Source organism: Felis catus, chromosome E1 (genome assembly GCF_018350175.1).
Source record: "Felis catus isolate Fca126 chromosome E1, F.catus_Fca126_mat1.0, whole genome shotgun sequence".
In the NCBI taxonomy this organism is placed as follows: domain Eukaryota; kingdom Metazoa; phylum Chordata; class Mammalia; order Carnivora; family Felidae; genus Felis; species Felis catus.
The window spans coordinates 26,566,720-26,589,788 of NC_058381.1; the positions used below are offsets into that span (position 1 = coordinate 26,566,720).

At 34.3% G+C, this 23,069-nt stretch overlaps 1 protein-coding gene across 1 annotated transcript in view; it reads right to left on the minus strand.

Annotated features, from left to right (window-relative positions):
• Nucleotides 1-23,069, minus strand: part of BRIP1 (BRCA1 interacting helicase 1) — a 207,437-nt gene that overhangs the window by 138,656 nt on the left and 45,712 nt on the right. The window contains 4 exon segments of the mRNA XM_019817574.3: nucleotides 5,063-5,262; nucleotides 7,804-7,911; nucleotides 7,913-8,026; nucleotides 12,761-13,051. Coding sequence (XP_019673133.3) covers nucleotides 5,063-5,262; nucleotides 7,804-7,911; nucleotides 7,913-8,026; nucleotides 12,761-13,051 — 713 coding nt within the window.

Below are 23,069 nucleotides of genomic sequence, written 5' to 3' on the forward strand. Positions count from 1 at the left end.
TACAGGATAAAATAATGATATAGGATAAATGTAGTGATATAGGATATAATGTAATCTAATTGCTATTTTAATTTGAATGTCAAAGAAGTTCTCCATGAAGTAACATTTATTCTAACAACTGAATGCAAAAAGTACCCAATCATGAAAGGATCGGGGGGGGGGGGGGGGGTAGTATTCCAAGCAGAAAGAACAGCTAGTGCAAAGATCCTGAAGTGGTTAACAAATTTTACTTATTTAAGGATCTGACAAAAAGCCAATATAAAGTTGCAACACAATGGGCAAAAAAGAATAACATGATCAATGTTAAGAGTGATAAGCAGTATTCAGGTCAGGTTAAGCCAGGGTTAGGAAATCTGGATTCTATTCAAAAGTACAATGGGAAGGTTTTAAATGAAGGGTTTTAAATAAGAGAGAGACAATCTAAGTGTTTAAAAGATGATTCCAGTTTCTAAGCCAGACTGGATTAGAGGAGAAAGGCAAAAATGAAAACAGAGACTGTTGGAGGCTGTTACAGAATTCTACTTGAGAGATGATTCTGAGATGATAGGAGACTGAAGGATTTGGGACATACTGTACAGGTGGCATTTATTAAACTTACTGATGAACCGGATGAAGTGAGGCAGTATCAAGGACAACAGATTTCTGATTTGAGGAACTGCTTGGTAATGTTTGCTTAGGTAAGGAAGACAGGGAGCATTTGGGGGGAGTAGGTAAGGAAAAGGAAGGAATTTTGTAAAGTTGAAATGTGATATCCATATCCAAACAGACATATAAAGTACAGTTGGATATATGAAAATAGCATTCCAGAGACAGACTAGAACCTAGATTTATTAAAGACCGGGCTAGACACAGATTTAGGCGTCACTAGGACTGCTATGGTACTTGGTTATGTAATTTAGGCAAACTGCAGAGACAGAGAAGAAATGAGGTCCCAGGACCAAATCCTGAGGCACTTCAACATTTACATATCAAACAGAGTAAGAACTATCAAAAGAAACTGAGAAAGAACGGACTGTGAGGAAGACGAAAACCAGGTGTCATAGAGGCTATCTAGGAAACACACTCCTATGTTGTCTCCTCTTGCCTCACTACTTCACCTCTGACACATCTGTCACTAAATGCATGTGGCATTCTTCTTTCCTTACACCAAGCAATTCTCAAGACACTAGCTGGGTGTCCTATAATTCAATTCAATTCTGACACTAACTGGAGTTAGGATTGGCACAGACCCCAAAGGCTAAGCATTCAGCCTCACCAGACTGTCCTCCCCACCTCTTCATCTCAGATGCCAGCATAAAAGTCCAACTTGTCATTTGTACTTCTGACCAACCAGCTATAAATCAGAGGTTCCCATGACCCCTCCTCAGGTTTAATCATTTACTAGAACAACTCACAGAACTCCAGGAAACACTTATGTTTACCAGTTTATTATATAATAAAGGATACAGATAAATAACCAGAAGAAGATATATGGGGAGAAGTCTGGAAGGGTTTAAGCACAGAAGCTTCTGTCCCAGTAAAGGCAGGGTGCTCTATGCACATAAATGTGTGTACCAGTCTGGAAGCTCTCTGAATCCTGGCGTCATCATGTAGGCATGATCGATTATTAACTTAATCTCTACGCTTCTCCCTTTCCAGAGGGAAGGTGGAGCGGAAAGTTCTAAGCTTCTAATCATAGTTTAGTCTTTCTAGTGACCAGCTCCATCCAAGAGCCCACCAAACATCACCTCATTGGAATAAAAAACAATCCTATCACCCAGGAAGTCTCAAGGGATTTAGGAGCTCTGTCAGGAACTGGGGTCAAAGACCAAATATTAGAACAAAAGATGCTCCTAACACAAAAGTGTTACCACTTAGGAAATTACAAGGGTTTTACAAACTCTGTGCCAGGAACTGGGGACAGAGAGCAACTCTGTTTTATATATATATATATATATATATATATATATATATATATATATATATATATATATCAGAAACATTTTCATAGAGGTGGTAGTCAACAATACCCAAAGAACACTGCTGACAGGCTGAGTAAGATAACAGAAAAATAACCTTTGGATTTGGCAACATATGGATCAATGGTGACCTTGATAAAAACAGTTTTAGTAGAATTCTGCAGACAGCAACACAACAGAGATCAATGAGGAAAGACCAGGGAGTGAGAAAATATAATTAGCTACTATAGATAACTCAACAAATTATGCTGTGAAATAAAAATGACAAACTGCTACATGGCAAAAATACCATAAGGAAAGACACAAGCACATGGCAAAATAGGGGAAAAAATATTGCAACTCTTATCACAGGCAAAGGGTTAATTCGCAAAGAGCTTGTACAAATCAATAAGAACCATAACAAGAACAAAAAGAGGACACAGAGATCAATAGACAGCTGACAGGAAAGGAAATATAAATGGCCTATTAAGGCGCGCCTGGGTGGCTCAGTCGGTTGTGTCTGACTTCGGCTCAGGTCATGATCTCACAGTTTGTGGGTTCAAGCCCTGCATCAGGCTCTGTGCTGACAGCTTGGAACCTGAAGCCTGCTTCAGGTTCTGTGTTTCCCTCCCTCTGCCCCTCCTCTGCTCGTACTCTCTCTCAATCTCCCAGAAATAAATAAACACTAAAAAACATTTTTTTAGTAAACAAATAAATGGCCTTTTAAAATGCTTAATCTTGGGGCAGCTGGGTGGCTCAGTTAAGCATCTGACTCTTGATTTTAGCTCAGGTCATGACCTCATGGTTTCTGCCCTTCCCCTGTTCAAATTTTCTCTCTCTCTCAAAATAAATAAATAAACATAAAAAAATAAAATGTTTAATCTCAATCGTATTCAGAGAAATATAAGTAAAAACTACAGTGGGATACCAGTTTTCACCCATCTGACTAGAAAAAAACTTTCATGCTCTCAGTTGCTCATAGGAGTATAAATTAGTCTTCTACCCATTCCCCTATTGTGTAAGTTTTAGAAATATCTATCAAAATTACATGTAGATCTATGCTCTGACCCAATAATCCCACTTCTAAGAATTTTCCTATATCTTCCCAAACATGTGACATATGTTCAAAGTTATTCATTACAGTAATGTAACAGCATAGGATTATAAACCTCAGTACCTATTAATTAGAGGCTAAAGATATTAGTGGACATCCATGCAATGGTATTTTAGGCAACTATTTTTTTAAAACTGAGAAAGCTTTCTAAGTCTTGATATGGGAAGATCTCCAAAATATATTGTTAAGCAAAAAAAGGCAAGATATAGGAAGACAAAGGTATAAAGTACAGTGCCAAGAGTTAACAATACTATACTATATACTTAAATATTTGCTAAGAGGGTAGATCTTACATTAAGTGTTCATATCATAAAAAAATAAAAGAGGGCAAAGGAAACTTTCAGAGGCAATATGTTTATGGCAAAATTGTGGTGACAGTTTCATGGATGAATACTTATCTGAAAACTCATCAAGTGTATACATTAAATATTTACAGCTTTGTGTACCCCAATAAAAGGGCTTAAAAATAACATATTTTTATGCTTAAAATGGAGAAGACAAAAAATGGAAGTATAGTATGCTATCATTTGGATAAAAAGGAGAGAAAGGGGAAAGTATATTGCTTCATATATGCACTGAATTGCTCATAAATATGGACTGAACGACAGATAAACTTGTTCAGGAGGAGAGAAACTAAGCAGATAGAGAACAGGGTGGGAAGGAGTTTTTACAACATAAATTTGTATACCTTTTATGTTCAAACATGAGACTGTACAACATTCAAAAAAATTTTAAACACTTTTTTAAAGTTTATTTATTTTGAGAGGGAGAAAGCATGCATGCAAGCAGGCACCCCAACATTCAAAAAATTTTTGAAGTATACTGTGAGGGAAAAGAAAAGTGCTGCAGGGGGAGCCTGGGTGACTCAGTCAGCTAAGCATCCGACTCTTCATTTTGACTCAGGTCATGATCTCATGGTTTGTGGCACTGATCCCCAAGTAGGGTTCCATGCAGTCACAGAGTCTGCTTGGGACTGTCTCTCTCCTCTTTCTGCCCACTCCCTGGCTCACATGTGTGCTCTCTCTCTCTCTCTCCAAATAAATAAATAAACTTATAGAAAGAAAGAAAGAAAGAAAGAAAGAAAGAAAGAAAGAAAGAAAGAAAGAAAGAAAGAAAGAAAGAAAGAAAGAAAGAAAGAAAGAAAGAAAAGAAAAGAAAAAGAAAAGAAAAGAAAAGAAAAGAAAAGAAAAGAAAAGAAAAGAAAAGAAAAGAAAAGAAAAGAAAAGGAAAGAAAAGAAAAATGCGGCAGTAAATGGAATGGGACATAGTATCAAGGTCTAAGATAAAGAGATTCTAGATCAACAACCTAATATCTAATAAAAAGGAATTTATCTAACATAAATTTTAATAAAATTATTACCAAATCTATTATTTTAGAGTATTGAAATTTTGGTTAATTAAAACTCATCCAATCAGAATCTTACTCAAACTGGAAGATAAAGCAATAAATTAAAGCCATAATATAAAATTTTAAAATATGTTGGACACCTGGGTGGCTCAGTAGGTTAAGCATATGACTGTAGCTCAGGTCATGATCCTGTGGTCTGTGAGTTTAAGCCCCACGTTGGGCTCTGTGCTGACAGCTCAGAGCCTGGAGCCTGCTTTGGATTCTGTGTCTCCCTCTCTCTGCCCCCCCACCCCCACCACTCATGCTCTGTCTCTGTCTCAAAAATAAACATTAAAAAAAATCAAAAATTTAAAATATGTTAATTAAAACCATGTTTAGTTTATTGTCAGCTCAATGTCCTTTATACATCTTATATGGGACTATTAAATTATTCCGTTAAATTAGAAATAATATTCATAATGATCAATTTAAAAATCAATTGGTTTATCATATTCTTTTCAACAAGACAAAAGTTCGGACTGGCCTATTTCTAAAAGTTTAACTGGCAAGGAACAATCCATTTCCCAAGTAGCCTGGTCAAAGTTAGTAATTATAAAATACTATGGCATAATGAAACATGTTGTTAATACATAGGCAGTATAAATGACAGACAAATGTTCTTACTTAATTAGGCTATAGCACACAGCTCGTAGGGGTTCATGGTCTTTCTTCCTTATATTATTGTTGACCATAGTATCTAATTCATCTCGAGCAAACCAAAGTTGAACTTCTGTTACACTGTAACTTGCTGACTCCCGAGCACAGTCCTCAATGTTATGAGCTTCATCTAAAATGACAATCTGTTCTTTCAGATTGATATCCATCTATAAGACAAAAGAATTTTCCTGTAAAACATTCAGCAAAATGGATTTAACAGCAGTAGGCAAGATATTTCATTTAAAACTTTGCATGACAGACCAATAACAAGGGTAATTATATAAGCAACTGATTCTAGGTCTTAAAACATTTGAAACACTAAGACTAACAAGTATCAACTCAACATTACCGGTTCCCGTTTTTCACTATCAAAATATGTGTTATGCGAGCCTGGATTAAAGTACAGCTGGCCACACAAAGGGGTATAAAAATCTCACTATGAGGGAATCTCCAACATAATGTTAAAAGCAGAGTAAAAAAAATTTTTTTTAACTAAAATACAAGATTCAAAAGACTCTCAAAATGTTAATATAATATAGCATGTATCTATTTCATTTTAGACTTTCTTACAACCCTTCATTTTGAGAACTGTTCTTCCCCAATTCTGATGTGATGTTGACAGAACTATTAATCTGTTAATCAAGGGATATCACCACTCTCACAACACAGAATTCAGGCTTATCAATTAAATAAAGTATTCCATCCCTCTGTGGTCACAGGTTTAAGAATGGAGATGGGGAGGGCACCTAGGTGGCTCAGCCGGTTAAGCGCTGGACTTCAGCTCAGGCCATTATCTTGCAGTTCATGAGTTTGAGCCCTGTGTTGGGCTCTGTCCTGACAGCTCAGAGCCTGAAGCCCGCTTCAGATTCTGTGTCTTCCTCTTTCTCTGTCCCTCCCCCACTCACACTCTGTCTCTCTTTCAAAAATAAACATTAAAAAAAAAATTAAAAAAAAAAAAAAGAATGGAGGTGGGATTCAAGGTAGGCCAATCAGAGAAATCTGGGGTGATGAATAGGAGATTATGTTCTTTTTTTCCAGGTTAGGTGGCTGCTTGTGGTTATCTTTGTTTCCACTAGAAAGAACCTGCCTGAGAATAAAGCCATCGCAATAAAGTCAGCCAAGTATTTTTTTCTTAAGTTCTGGTGAAGCTGGATTTGTATCACTTGCAACTGAAAGAGTCCTGGCTAATAGAAAGAAATGTACAAAGCAATTACCAGTGAGTTATTCTGAAGAAAAAATATACAGAGGGTTGACGATGAATGCAAAAGAACCATGGAAGAGTAGGAAATATATTGGGGTTTAAAAAAGGAGTAGAATTTGGATTTGTATAGACAAAGGGAGTAGGGCATTTCAATATAGGCATCATCAAAAGCAGAGATATAGGAAAGAATAAGGTGTCCTCAGGGGGTATGAGGTAATTTTTGTAGGGTTCAAGTTGGGAGTTTGTAGCAGAGATGTCTGAAAAGGCAGATTCAAGCCAGACTATTGAACATTTTGAGAGTAAGCTTAAGAAATATGGACTTTATCCCATGAGCCAAGAGTGCAATAGATTTTCAAGCCAAAGAACGATGTAATAAAAGTAATATTAGAAAGACTGACATGCCATTGATATGTACGGTGGCTCAGAGGAAAGGGTCTAGATAAGAGGCAACCAAATAAGAGGTAGGACAGTAAAGATAGTAAACATAATGCCTATTAATTTTAAGCTTAAATAGGAAGTTAGTAAGTAGTCAGATCTAAAGAGAAGAATAATAATTGAATATACTAAGTTATTCACTTTTTGTCTTATACTGTAACAACTGGATGTTTCTAAGAAGAACCATGCAAATAAACACAAATGCTATATCCAAATTTCATTTATCAAAAGCTCACAAAGCATAATTTGCATGTTATACATATTCTCCCCACAAAATTCTTCAAACTATAGATTCTTCAGATGAATGTTTTAAAATAATTCTGATTAGGGGCGCCTGGGTGGCGCAGTCGGTTAAGCATCCGACTTCAGCCAGGTCACGATCTCGCGGTCCGTGGGTTCGAGCCCCGCGTCAGGCTCTGGGCTGATGGCTCAGAGCCTGGAGCCTGTTTCCGATTCTGTGTCTCCCTCTCTCTCTGCCCCTCCCCCGTTCATGCTCTGTCTCTCTCTGTCCCAAAAATAAATAAACGTTGAAAATAAATAAATAAAATAAAATAAAATAAAATAAAATAAAATAAAATAAAATAAAATAATTCTGATTATTCATAAATGGAAGGAGTGATAGTTATCAATGGGCCTCAAATGGGGATAACTCTGCTCCTACCTGTCCTCCCCCACCCGTATACTTGGCAACATCAGGAGACATTTTTGATTGTGACAGCTCTAAGGATGCTACTGGTGTCTAGAGGATAAAACCAGAGATGCTGCTAAGCATCCTACAGGGTGCAAGATAAACCACCACAACAAAGAATCATCAAGTCCAAAATGTCAATACTATCAAGGTTGAAAACCTGTGCTATAATTCCATTTCAAAATATTTACTACTTTAGACATTAAAATGACAAGTTCTAAAATTCAGTTTTTAATACACCTCAGAATGTTTTCAGTATTCTATTTATATATGTACATAAATATAAAGCAAAAAAAAAAAAGTGAAACATCTAAAAGCTTTCATATTGATCACTTATATTCCAGTAAGTGGGAGAAAAGTTTGAATTTTCATATAGCTACTCACACTTTCCCTTATTTGTGCATCTAGAAGATAGTTGTAGGGACAAAATACTATGTGAGCATCTTCTATTAGTTCCCGTGCTGTGTAATACGGACATGCCTTTAGTTTTTTTTCCCAAGCTGACAAGTTCTTCTATATCCCAGGCTTTGCACATCCCTTCCAGAGTCTGTAATGTGTGTTGATCACTAATTTTATGTACGCCATGATAAAAATAGCAGGATTTGCCCTAAAAACAAATATGCATAACTGAAATACGAATCAACATTGCAACAAAGGAATAAAACAAGTTTATCTCAGAATTTTCAGAACATCATTAAAGCCACATACAGGAGAAATGATACCATACCCACAATCACAACCATTTCAAAGAAAAAATATTAGTTGGGGCACCTGGGTGGCTCAGTCTTGATTTCAGCTCAGGTCATGATCTCAGTTTGTGAGACTGAGCCCTGCATCAGGCTTTGCACTATTAGCTTGGGATTCTCTCTCTCCTTCTCTCTCTGCCCCTCCCTCATTTGTACTCTCTCTCTCAAAATAAATACATTTAAAAAAAACATTTAAAAAAACATAAAAACATAAAAAAAAATAAAGTAAATTAAAAAAAACAACTGTAATGGTCGACTCAGAGCTCCAGATCAGTATAGCTCTAGATACTCCAAATTAACCTGAAAAAAGAAAAAAATTTAAATTATGTTTGTTGTACCATTGTTCTGATTAAACTGATATTGGGGAGCCTAGGAGGCTCAGTCAGTTAAGCGTCCAACTTCAGCTCAGGTCATAATCTCACAGTTCATGAGTTTGAGCCCCGCATCAGGCTGTGTGCCTAGAGCTCAGTGCTCAGTGCCTAGAGACTGCTTTGAATTCTTTGTCTCCCTCTCTCTCTGCCCCTTCCCTACTCAGAGTCTGTTTCTCTTTCTCAAAAATAAATAAACATTAAAAAAATAATAAAGTGATTTTAGGCAAAAATATTTCTTGAAGGATATACAAGAACAATGGTATCACTGGTTGCTTTCAAAGACGACAGCTAAGTGACTTGGAGACAGGAGCGAGAGAGATTTTTCTCTATAGATACTTTTATAGTTTTCAGTTAAGCCATGAGAGAGTATTACTTAATCAAATATACGTAAGGAAAAAGAAAGGAAAAAAGGAGAAAGGGAAGGAGGGATGTCTTAGGGGGAAAAAAATAGTGTTCACTACAAAATATTTGGAAAATATAAACAGTACCAAAAAACTCACTAAATTATCTATAAATCTACCATACAAAGAATGTATCAGTAACATTTGATATGTTTCATTTCATAATTCTTATATTCGTATGTACATATGAATACAACTCTACAATGTGATCTAATATTTAAACAATGGGAACAGAGCAAATTTTCCCCAGGCATCAAGGATTATTAACAATTTAGCCACAAAAAATAAAGCCACAATAAATTTTTTATAAAACCAGAATCATTTTTTTCTCTCCATCTGACTAAAAATCCTATCAGAAATATTTTCTCACATCACTAAGTAGTTTTTCATTGTTGCCCACATATGTACATTGAATAGTTATAAACCAGTTTCATTATTGTTGGGCATTTAGACTGTTACTTATTTTTATATTATAAATAATGCTTCAACGAGAATTTCAATTTAATGCACATTTCTCAACATTTTCTTAGTATACAATTTTAGATATGGCATTATAAGACCAAACAGTACAAAGTAGTTTTAAGTTTCATAAAAACTATACCACCAAATTATCCTCCAAAAAGCATATAGCATTTTACATTACCCTTTCCCCATAACTTTATCAACACTAATATTATCTTTTCTATCTTTACCTATTTTAAAGGTAAAAAATAGAATCTTCTTGCTTTGACTTTTTTATACATTCTAGCAAGGTTTAACACTGCTATTATACTATATGAACATGCTAACAAGTTTCAACAGTAACTTGCATTTCTTCTTTCATGTACTATCTGCTAATGTCCTTTGCTAATCTATTATTAGAAGTAAAAAATTTTATTAATAAATGCTAATCAAAAAATAAGAGAAAATAAGTCCTAGCAACAGTGTGTCATATCCTATTAAAGATGTATAAAATTAGAAGTATAAATACACACTATTAGAAGTATAAACTTCTATTAAAAGCACACAATTTATCAATAACTACCAAAATTTAAAATTTCACCATTCATGTGAATATGTATGTAATGCAATGTTTAATGTCTATCAAGAAGGGACATGTTAAATAACTTATGGTAAATTCATGTAAAAGATATAGCTCTTAAGAAATGTGTTAGATTTGTCCATGTGCCAATGTACTTGAGCTTTTAAAAGAGTATATACACATATAACAAATGCATATTTTAAGTGTTCTGGAAGAATATACATAAAACTTTACAGTAATTTCCTTGAAAGGTTAAGAAAATGGGAAGAGTAAAAAAAACAGATTTTTCTCTTTTTATGTTACACCTTTCTGTAATTTTGAGTCTTCTAACCACAAATATATTATTACTGTTTTTCAATTTTCATTTGGGACTAACTGGTAGAAGAATGGGCCGTTTTTATTTTCACTAATTCTATGTACCAATAAAAAAATTAAATGATTGTGAAATCCAATATTTATCATCTCAGTTTGCTGTCCTTAACAAGTGAAAAGGAATTATATATATACAATTGTTATAATATATATATATACACATAGTACATTCTTATCTACAAACTATCCAAAAGCCAAATCTACGTTTTCAAAACATATTTACTCATTACATTCACAAAAATACCTAGAAATTACTAGAGATGGAGTAAAACATAAAAGGTTCATAACCTATAAAATAATGTCGCCAATTCCAGGACAAGGCATGATCAGCCGAGGGACTACTAGTTCTACAGCTTTGTATTCAGTCATGTAAAAAGAACCTCCAAGGTACTAACAATAAAAATCAAGAGGAAAGGGTTCACCTAACGTTTATTTAGTTCATTCTTTCACTTCCTCTGTCCCATCTCTACTACTCTTTTTTACTCCTCATGCTGTGTCAACTTCCTCATTTCATAAGCCACCTTTTGTTTTCTTTCTAGTATAATCAAAATAACAATGGCTAGGAGTTAGAAAAGTTGTCTTTCTTGCTAACTCGCTGTCAGACATTGGACAAACTTCAGGGCCCATTTTTCTCATGTGATGAGGCATCAAAAGAGTAAATGAACCAGGAGCCTATTAAAGATTCCTCAGACCCAAAGGCTGCTATTTCTAAGGTTCCTCTAAAATCCTGATTGTGGGACCCAGAGACAGATGGAGACATGCCAAATATCTTTCATACTGACTTTGATACAGATTGAGTTTAAAAATACATTCGCCATTTCTTCATTCCAAGTATCTTCTGTACTATGCTAAAAGCTTGTATTTGTACCAAACGATCACCAAGATGCCTTCAGAGTATGTGATTATTAACTGTTAAATCTCATCTTCACAAAAAACCATATTTTCCATATCGAGAATAATTTTTTAGAATTATTTCTGGTGCTAATTAAGATGATTTTTTTTGTTAATTGAAACAAAAATTAACTTTTAGCAGATAAGTGCATTGCTTTTCCAGTACAGGAGCACTTCTGCAAAAGAAACTGAACAAAAACACATGTGCCTTTGGATCAAGCCAAAAAATCGGAAAGTTTACACTTCAAGGGCACTTAGAATGACACTCCTGTGCAGGCTGATAGCAAAACCAGAATGGTTCATCCATTTTAGCAGTGTAACACAACCCTGAGGGGAGTCTGTCAATTGAAGTGTTATCACACTTTAAACTCTTTTTCACTCAAACTGTCAGTTATCTATTTATCATTTCACTTTGGTGATTCAGCCATAGTAAACACAGACACCTATAGTGACTTTGTAATTGGCATCATTACAATACCAAATTACCTTCAGGACTTGAGAACAAGAAAAAGAATGTTCATGTATGCCTATGAGCTAAGCATTCTGAAGAAGAATAAGGTCAAGACAAATAACCATAAGCACTGAAAAAGAAATGCATAATACAAAATAATTTATTCAAATTACATGGTAGAAGGTGATCTATCAATTAAATAAAACTCAAGGGCTACCTATGGCTCACGGCTTTTTGTGTAGAACCAACTCTGACAAAATATTAGCAAAAGATAGAATAACTTTCAAAACATATTAAATTATCATAGGTAATTTCATAGACTACCAATTTACAGTTCAGCAATAATCTCTGAGTATATTCCAGACTTGTAATCTCAGTTTCAGAGTAAACAAGTTATTAAACTGTACACAGACTAACAAATACCGCCAAAAAACTATTAAAAAATCGTATGTTTTCACTAAGAAAGACTTCTCAATTTCCACCTTGCCCAAATTCATATTATTCAAGATTTCCCTGGAAAACTTCAAAACCATTAATGACATATCTTTAAAGTTAATAATTTAATAACTTTTTTTTGAAACAGAAGTTTGTACTAATCAGAATTGTAAGATAGGATAATCATTATATTTCTCATTCAATTAAAAAGTATTTTAAAAATTTACTCAAGGGAGAGCCTAAATAAACTATCTTCTTTTGAAGTTTTAAAATACTGTACATAAAATATATTAATTAAATCTAATTAAATTAAATCACTTAAATACTTTCATCTCCTCCTATGACATCATCCATGTTTGAATATTTTTGGTGGCAGGATTTCAAAGAAGAAGATACCTAACTAAAATATCCCCAGGCTTTAGAACGAAAATCTATGATTTTAAACTCAAAGAAAAAAAAATTTTTTTAAAGAAAAATTTTTAAAAACAATTTTACCATAAGAAATCTATCAGTACTAGCAATTAATTTGATTTTCATAGGTTAGATTATCACTGGAAATACACATATAAAACATAAAATGAACACATAAAAAACTGAGTAAACTGAATCTTTTCAGCCTTGTTTTTCCTCTGAAACAAAATAACTTTACTCACATTTTTTCCATCCAGCAACTCCATGCACTTTTCATTTCTGTTGAAGTTGCCCACTACTTCTGGATGGACACAAGTATGATCCCTGCTGGAAAGAATAGTCATTGGGACCCCTGAGTATGCTGTTCTCCGGAGTTCTCTAGTAATCTGAGCAATCTGCTTGTGTGTGCGCGTCCCAAAATATATTTTGGGTATCTTGGATTTCCCCCCATGATCCTTCTTAGTGGTATTTGAGTAACCTTGACTGTTTCCTTGTTTAGTAGAACAACAACACCTGGAACAGTGACCAGGGGGCTGTAACAAAGAAAAGAAAAGACAACTCATGTCTGGTATACCACAAAAAATGTTATTAAACCTCTCACACAATCAGAAGCTATAAGTAATAAATCACAACTGTCAAATAAAGAGAATATCAAGATGTTACATCATCTAAAACTTACCATTAAAGAAAAAACTAAAAACTCCATTTCAAATTGGTTCTGTTGCACTCTTAGAAGTTATAAATGATGTTTCCATATTTACATGGCTTTCTAACATATCACTTCAACTGTTGAATTCCAAATGTTTTAAATAGATTTTAATTCTCCTCTTTCACAAATTGTAAAAAATAAGACAAAATGGAGAACAATTTTCATTTTTGCTTAGACTTCAAGTGAACACGCAATATTAGTTTAGAGTTGATAGTGCTATTTTTGTTTACAGAGTACCCATTCAAATATCCTATAATATACCAATATTTTAAAAAGCATTTTAAATATAGCTTACAAAAAAATAGAAATATCAAGTTGAATCTAAAACATCACTAAAAACAAGAAAACTATTCTCTAGCAAAGGGATAAAAATGAATGTAAATTATTAATACTTAATAATGAAGTATACCGTGTGGAACAGTCTTTCTGAAATTAAATTACCTGTCATGGAATGCAAATCCATCAGTAAAATTATACAGGATAGCTTTTTCTGGACAACTTTACTCATAATTTAGTTCCATAATTAAAATAGATATATGTCTCCTTAAGCATACCATTTGGAACATCAAGAATATAGTCCATTATTTACCTGATTTTTCTCTTCTGTTTTCAAATTCTCAAAAATAAAATAAAAAGTTCAATGCTGTATTTCAGAACCATGGGTTCTTAATAACTACTCCCTTTTCAACCTCAATTACTACACAAATGAGACAGAATGCAGCCTCATTTAAGAGAAATACTGTGAGGTGGTTAGTTTTATATTAGTGGTCACTGATGGGAAAAAAACTAGCACAGTAGCTTAAGAAAATGTGTACTGTAGAGTTTTAGTTTAGTAGAACAAATACACCATTTAACTGAATTTTTTTTTTAATTATAATCAGTAAGAGTAGCCTTCATAAACAAATACTAAGTCATAGCATGTTACACCACAATACTGGGGATCAAGCTGTCTTTTAGCCTCAACTCAGTGGAAAAGCAAGTTCAAATTACTCCCAGTCTCGCTCAACCTTGTCCACCATTAAATATTACAATACATGATAGAATGGATGTAAATGTGACCCTTCTGGAGCTGTCACTCACAGGGATAAAAGGTTCACTGATGTGCCAAATAAACAGTCAGTCAAAGCAGATAAAGTTACAGCCATGCTGGAATTGTTACATTCCCCTCTCAGGTTGCCAGTAGCAGCAGATTTCATTACAGAGTGCTGCCACATTAAATAGCCAGTTCCAAATATCCTGCCTTCTATATTGAATAATTACTTATTCACTGAAAGGATAAAAAGAAGAGTTATGAATGGGGCTCTTGTCAACAGTGAGGCAGGAAACAGCTGACATATGGTTTATGTTACATATGTTGCAATATATAACAATTTATGGTCACAGAAAATGGAATGCAAATTATATCATGATATTTCTGACTGAATTCTTTTTTGGCCTTTGCAATGATCACATTAATTAACCTAGTTAATGAATTGAGATAACTTGAGGTAGCAGAAGTAGTTTACTCTTCTGTACCTCCACTCTTTTCATTCAATTATAGTATTTCTCTTACCATATGATATAGTAAATTAAATACTGAATATTAAGTTGAATATTGGAATGCTAGGGTCTAATGCATTGTTATATACTATATGGATATATTATATCCAAGCATAAAAGTAATCCAATAAAGTGTTGTTTTCTCAAAGCTTAGAAGACCTTTTTGATGAAACGCTTTCAAAATCAATTCCACTTAAAGCTTTATCACCTACTCCTTTTAATTCCACTGTTTTCTAACCAAAAAGTCCAAACAATATTGAAATAAACAAAATAAGTCAACCCCCTATGCCAAATTATCTAACACATAACTTGTAAACCTTCATACATATACATCTACCACACAATTTTTTTCAAGCAAAAAGAAATGCTATTATACAGTTTAGTAACTTGCTGTTTTATATTAAAACTTTTTACTTTTTAAAATTTGGCACTAATAAATTAAAGGATCTCCCTATCTTAAAATGTTATGATAGTAGCTATAACTAACAAAAGCTAAAGATCAAGAACTAGTTTTAGAAAACTTTTGCCAGTAGAGCAGCTTTATTTAGGTACCTTAAATCTGGTTCTCACCCCATAACTGAGAAAATTATAAACTATGGCTAATTTTATGGCTAATTTACTTCAGACCAGTGTAAAACTTAATAAACAAAAACATGTTTTTGTTTATTAAGTTTTACACTGGTCTGAAGTAAATATATCATCTATGAATTTGAGGCTGACTCTCCTTAAGAATATGATTTTTCCATGGGTGGTTACGCAAGTATTGGAGAAAATAGAAATTAAGAAAGAAAATTCATTGTTTTTCCTTTGCAATATTAAAGAGGAATTATTTCTTCAGAAGTGATCTTCTATTGAAGCTTCCATTCAAAGGATTTGATACAATCAATCCTATTTCAGATGGAAAAAATTTAATGTGGCAAAGAAAAAAGGCATTTATTTAGCTACAAAAGAGAATTATTTGTACCAAAATCACCAACTTTCAATTCTGTAAGAAAACTAGAGAAAGAATACTAAAAACAGCAATGTCAGGAAGTCATAATATCCTCAAATCCAATTAATAGGTTAACACTTTATGGCCTCTTTCTGAAACACTTTGATCTAGTCGTCTTGAAATAATAAATGGATAAATTAAATTTTGTACCTTTCATTAAATATTTCTCCTACTAACAAGCTATCAGGTTTATCTTTCATAGGGATATTTTTCTTTTGCTTCTGACCTTTGAATTTAGAAGCCACATTAGTAAACTGGAGAATACATAAAAAATTGTTCACTCTCACCCAACATATCTGAATATCAAGAAAGATAAAACATACAGGTTCCCCAAAACCTATAATCTCTAAGACCTGAAAGTGGCGACACTGAGTGGCAGAACCAACCTCTTTAAGAGATGGCTGCTTTTCCTATAACTAGAAACTGTCTAGAGTCCTTTTACTTCAACAAAAGGCAAGAAAACCCAAGCCAAATAACACCAAAATTCTATCGTCATTTAAAGAGAAACAAAAAACAAAACAAACAAAAACTATTAGGGGCCCCTAATAGTTCAGTAAGTGGAACATGCAACTCTTGATCTCAGGGTCATGAGTTCAAGCCCCATGTTGGGTGTGGAGCCTATATATATACATAAATACATATATTCATAAACAGAAACATAAGAGACATATGTTGGTGGGACAACTGTATTATTTCCATATGCAGGAGGTCAACTGTTTAAAAATACATTTCAGGGGCACCTGGCCAGCTCAGTCAGTAAAGCGTGTGACTCTTGATCTCAGGATTGTGAATTCGAGCCCCACATTGGGTCCATGGAGATAACATGAAGATAAAATCTAATAAATAAATACATACATACATACATACATACATACATTACATTTCAAATCTACAAGAGTCAAAACTCTTCTTGGGGCACCTGGGTGGCTGAGTTGGTTAAGCATCAGACTTCGACTCAGGTCTTGACCTCGCGGTTCGTGGGTTAGAGCCCCACGTCAGGCTCTGTGCTAACAGCTCAGAGCCTGGAGCCTGCTTCAGATTCTGTGTCTCCCTCTCTCTCTGCCCCTCTCCCACTCACACTCTGTCTCCCTCTCTCAAAAAGGAATAAGCATTAAAAAAAAAAATTAAATCTGTTCTTAGAAGGCCAGCAACCAAGGATCTTAGGAAATCCTCTTCATGTCTACAAGTTCTATTCTCTCTCTTGTCCTACTATATATATAGAAACATATATCTAAATTTTTGAAAGGATAAAGAAAGATTATAAGATTCGATTTTAAAGACAGGCCAACTTCTGAGTCCTTGACACAAAGGACTTTCACAAAGTTATAATTAGAAGGTCAAGTAGATTAAGGAGCACCTGGGTGGCTCGGTCGGTTGAGTGTTCAACTCTTGATTTCAGCTCAGGACATGATCCCAGGATCATGAGATTGAGCCCCTCATCAGGCTCCATGCTAAATGTGGAGTTTGCTTGAGATTCTCTCCCTCCCACCCCTCTTCCTCCCCCTCTGCCCTTCTCCAACGCTTTCACTCTCTAAAAAAAAAAAAAAAGTTCAAGTAGATTAAGGTATGATACAAGGTCTAAGGTTTCATAATTTTCTGCAACTTTTCTACACTACAACAAAAAAGTTACTATGCCTAAACAGCTGAAAAACAAAAATGAGCATGGTAACTAAATACATTTAAAAATGGAAAATAATAAAAGAATAGCTAGAAACTATTACATTGCCAGAGAAGTTATTTTGCTAATTCATAAATCAGAGGACCTTCTAAAAGGAGGCTATGAATTGAATTCTGAACACAGACATAAAAGGATATATTTAATGTGAAAAATAAGTGTATAAAAAAAGTGGACAGCAAAAGAGACCAAAAAGAAGTTTATTTGTAGGAAATAAAGGGAAAACTAGGCCCATGAAATAGAAACATACTTTTCTGAAACTTTCCACATGTGCATGTTTTGTCTTTCAACCACACTGCAAATTCCTTAAGGAAAGAAACTATTTCTTATATTTCTTTATATAACTCATTCACTGAACATGGTGTTTTGCATAACTGTAACTGAAATTTTTTTAAATTGATGTACTTTGACTAATGTCCCTAAGCCAAATACTGTACATGTACTGCATTTTATTTGTCTGATAGATGCATAATTGATGTCCTAGTTTGAAGTTCTCCACATATTAAAAAGTTACTTCAAAATAAAAAGGTTAGCTTTAAAAGAAAAAGTACAGGGCAATTTGTTATTTTCAAAGCCAAAAAGAAAAATCATCTTGTTATGCTAATATTCGGGTCACTTTTAGTTGTGAGTGACAAACATCCTGATATACTCATTATTAATAATAACTATCATTTATGAAGGCTGTCCCTGTGCTAAACACTTTACATGTACTATTTCATTTATTCATCCATCCATACATTCATTCAAGAAACATCAGAATTCTTGATATATCGAACCAACTAGAAGACAATGACAAGGGTCACCTCATCTCACTGACAAAGACTGCATACTCTTTAATTTTCAACAAAGCATAGTTTGCAGATTGTTTACCAATACCAGTTTGACTCATGAGTTACAGAACTGTTTGAAGTCAGTACTTTAAGTGCATTATTTTCTGAATGTAATTACAAAATATTCCTAAGAGTAAGCTATAAAATTTACTTCAAAAAACTATTTTAACTTATTATTAGCTGACATTTAAATCAAATATTTTCTAACAAGATTTACATTATGTTCCATAAGGGAAAAAAAAAAAAAAACCTCTCAATTAAGAGATTCGTTAAAGCATACATCAACATAAGTTTTCTGTAAAGGGCCATAATTGAAATATTTTATGTTTTGTGGGAAATAAGGTCTCTGGCCCTGTATAGGAATATATTTTTATGATCCCAATGTGGGGAAAGATTTCTTAAACAATATACCAAAAGCACAATGACTGAAAACACAATCTCTTACAATGCAAATTTCTATTTAAAATGGCACTCCCTTTTATAAGAAAAAAAAAAAATGGGAAAAAAAAAGGCAGCACAAACTAAGATACTTGCACTGTATATAACCCAGGACCAGTATCCATAACATACAAAGAATTCCAACAAATTAATTTAAAAGACAAATCCAATAGCTGGCCAAGAATAAGAAAATCACAAAAAAGCTGAAAGGCCAATAAACATCTGAAAAGATGTGTAATCTAATGCTCAACCTCATTATTAGTTAGGAAAATGCAAATTAAAATCATAATTCGATCCCATTTCACATCCATCAGATAGGGTGTTAGAAAGGGTATGTATGAAACAATTCTCACAAACTGCTGACCCAAGTATAAAGCAGCACATCCACTTTGTAGAGCAAATTGGCAATCTAGTGAATCAAAGATACATAGACAATGTGACCATGCATGACACCACTAAGTATACATACTACAGAAACTCTTGAACATTAAGACAGATACAATAGGGATACTCTTTGCGGCACTGTTTTAATAGTGAGGAAAATAAGCTAAGTGTACCAACAGAAAAATGGATAAATTGTGAAGTTTTTTTCAATTAATGGAATACTATATATAATGAAAAAATAAAAAAAACAATATTGAACAGACTGAGTATAACTTAAATAAAATTTAATTCTCCCCATAAAATTCCAAACAAAGTGATGATAGGAATATAAACTATAAAACTTTAGGTACAGAATTAAGAATCCCTACTGTGGTAAATCCTCTTTGGAGCTAAGGATTCTAGTGGACAATATACCTGAAAAATGCTAAAAAGAATTTCAAAAGAAACACAGCACAGCACATACAATCTATTCGGGTTCGTCTTTAGCTGCTTATGAAAGCAGGATCGTTTTCATCTTAACATCTCTTGATCAAAAATTTTTAACCTAATTTATTAGGAAATAGATTCTTAATTTAGGGTCCATGAACTGTTCCAGAAGAAAGGGTTTGAGATCACCCAGAAACTACAGACACAATTTTGTGTGCATTTCCAGAAATTAAGTCCATAACTTTCATCAGGTGCTGAAGAAGACTCTGACTTATTAGGTGAGGGTTTTATTCAAGAATTTATGTCTGATTTTATAATGAAAATCAAATGGAAACAGCATTTTCTTTACAACCAACTTGCTCAGACCCATTTATTCTGTAAAGGAATAAACAAGTTGACAGTCCAAAGACGACAATTTTATAAAGGTTTCTCTACTGCTTATAAATTCATTTATCTTTTACGTTTGTTAATTACCTGATATTAACATAATTCTAAAACACCTAGTTCACTGTTTATTTCTAACTCCATTTTACAGATAAAAAAATAAAATCTAAAAGAGTTCCTCAAGTTATCACAAAATACATGATAAATTTGTGGAGAAGTTGGAATCATAAATGTAAATATCAAAACAAAGCTTTAACAGGATCATTTGCATCTACAATGTAACTTGGCACAAAAGCAAAATATTGCCCTTTTTTATTTCAGAACGCCACGAACATAAAAAGCTAGTGGTAAAAAGCCAATGAATGTAGAATGTTACTAAGATCTTTGAGGCATAAAAAAGAGGATTTAAAAAAAAAAAAAGAGGGTTTATTGTTAATCTTTATCAACCAATTGCTGTTGTCCAAGCCATCTAAACAGGTACTGAATGCCTGTTGTGCAAAATCTCACATAAGCACACACTCTAGTAAGATAGCAAAAGTGACATAACTATACCTTTTCAACTATTCTTTTTAAAAAATTCAAACAGTAGTACTCTACTGCCAGTTTCATGATTAAACTGCACAAAGCAGCTGTTTATCCACTCACAGCAACCAGCAGGTGAACCTGATTCAATATTTATCACAGGCTTTCACAGATCACTGCTAACCAAGCAAACGTTTTAATTAAGCTGGAACTTGCTTCAAAGAGCTCATTCAAGATGTCAATCAGCAGGTAAGGGATCAGATACAGTGTCAGGTGAGAGTGTGTAATACAAATCCACAACTTTCTTCATCCCATCGCTGTAAATTAGCCTGCTCTAAAGTTCAGACTCTGATTGTAACAGACTGCCAGTCTCCTGGAATGTGTAACTGAAGTCACTCAAATTCTATTGTGAAGGTTGTAAGCAATATGTTAAACTGCAATGGGCTAGCACATTAAGACAGATCCTTTTCACGGTTGTTTTTTGATACCATAAGTGTTTGTTACCCTACTCTCCACTTACTGTTTACTTTCTTGTCTGGTGTAAATGGGAATTCCTTAACACAGTTGCCCTAGTTTCTGAAAAGTTTATGTTTCAATAGAATTAATCAAGAAAGATCCAAAGTGGAATAATTTTTTACCTAAATTTATAGCTATTCTATACAAATCCTCAGTTTGAGAATAAACACATGATGAAAATGACCAAATTGCTAAAAAGCAAAAATTCTCTTGGTTTAAAAGCACTTTACACAGAAGTGCCCATGGCAACAAGTCTCAAAGTCACACTGGCCAACTTCATGAGACATACCTGGAGTATTTATAACAAAAAAAAAGAAAAGAAAAAGAAGACTCAAAGAATACAAGTGGAAAAGGGAAAGCTCTTCCTTAAAGACTGCCAGCTGGGGCACCTGGGTGGTTCGGTTGGTTAAGCATCTGCAGCTCAGGTCATGATCTCATGGTTTGTGGGTTCAAGCCCGGCATCCAGCTCTGCACTGACCATGTGGGGCCTCTTTGGGATTCTGTCTCTCCCTCTCTCTCTCTCTCAAAATAAAGAAATAAACTTAAAAAAAATAAAAATAAAAAGAGAGGCACCTGGGTGGTTAAGCGCCAGACTTTGACTCAGGTCATGATCTCATGGTTCGTGAGTTCGAGCCCCGCGTCAGGCTCTGTGCTGACAGCTCAGAGCCTGGAGCCTGTTTCGGATTCTGTATCTCCCTCTCTCTCTGCCTCTCCCCCACTCATGCTCTGTCTCTGTCTCTCCCTCTCTCAAAAATAAATAAACATTAATTAAGAACTTGGTGATTAAAAAAAAAATGCCAGCTAAAAATTATATGTAAACAGAATGATAGAATTTTAAAACTCACCATCATGCAACTCCCATGTACTAACTGAGTCCTGCAAGCTACCTAAATGGATGCTAAAATCAGTGAGCAAAAAGTTGTTGGGGAACAAGATATTCACACAGCCTCCAAAAATGACCCCACAGATTACTTATCAATTACAAAAGAAAAAAATGTGCCTTCATAATGGAGACCAGGTAGTCACCAGTTTAACCAAATGGTCAAATTTATCATTAACAGTGTTCAAACTGGCATCAACATGCCTCTTGATGTGATATTAGAAATACACTTATGTGCTCTTCTTGAACAAAAACTACATGATTATGTAATCCAAATAATCCAGACATGAATCAAGCAGAACCTAGAAATAAAGAAACTGTGTTAAAGAGATATATTATTAGGTTGGTGAAAAGTAATCCAATTACACACTTACAAGTTTTTCAAACTTCCTTCAATGAACCTTTTAAAATGAGAAAACAAAGATATACTGTGACATTATCTTCCACACATAATTGACCAAATGCTACAAACAAAACCTACACAAAATAGAGATTTTTGCCTTTCATGAGCATTAGGAAATAGGTAAGTTATTATCAATATACAAGCCTTTAAATTTAGCAGCACTACCCGACAGAACTTTATGCAATGATAAAATGCTCCGTATCTGCACTATTCAATACACTTGCCACTAACTATCACATGTGGCTAGTGAGTACTTGAAATGTAATTAGTGAGACTAAAGAACTACACTTTAATTTTAATTAATTTAAGTAGTTACATGTGGCTAGTAGCTACCATATCAGACAAGGTAGATTTAAAATACTACCATAGGTGCTCGGGGCACCTGGGTGGCTCAGTCGGTTAAGCCTCTGACTTCGGCTCAGGTCATGATCTCGTGGTCCGTGGGTTTGAGCCCCGTGTCGGGCTCTGTGCTGATCGCTCAGAGCCTGGAGCCTGCCTTGGATTCTGTGTCCCCCTTTCTCTCTGCACCTCCCCCACTTGCTCTCACTTGCATGCATGTGCTCGCGCTCTCTCTAAAATAAATAAACGTTAAAAAAAATAAAATACTATCTATCACAGGTTCTAAGTTTAATCTGGAAAATGAACTAGTGAGAATAACCAAAAAATATTTGGAAAAGAAGATGGGCAAGAATGGTATATATTTTTATATATGTAAGAATTTAGTGTACATGATAAAGATGTTGTGCTAGGCACTTCTTTAGACAGGTGTCCAACCCTACACTCTTAAAAGAGTTTAAGGGCACCTGGGTGGCTCAGTTGGTTAAGCGGCCAACTTCAGCTCAGGTCATGATCTC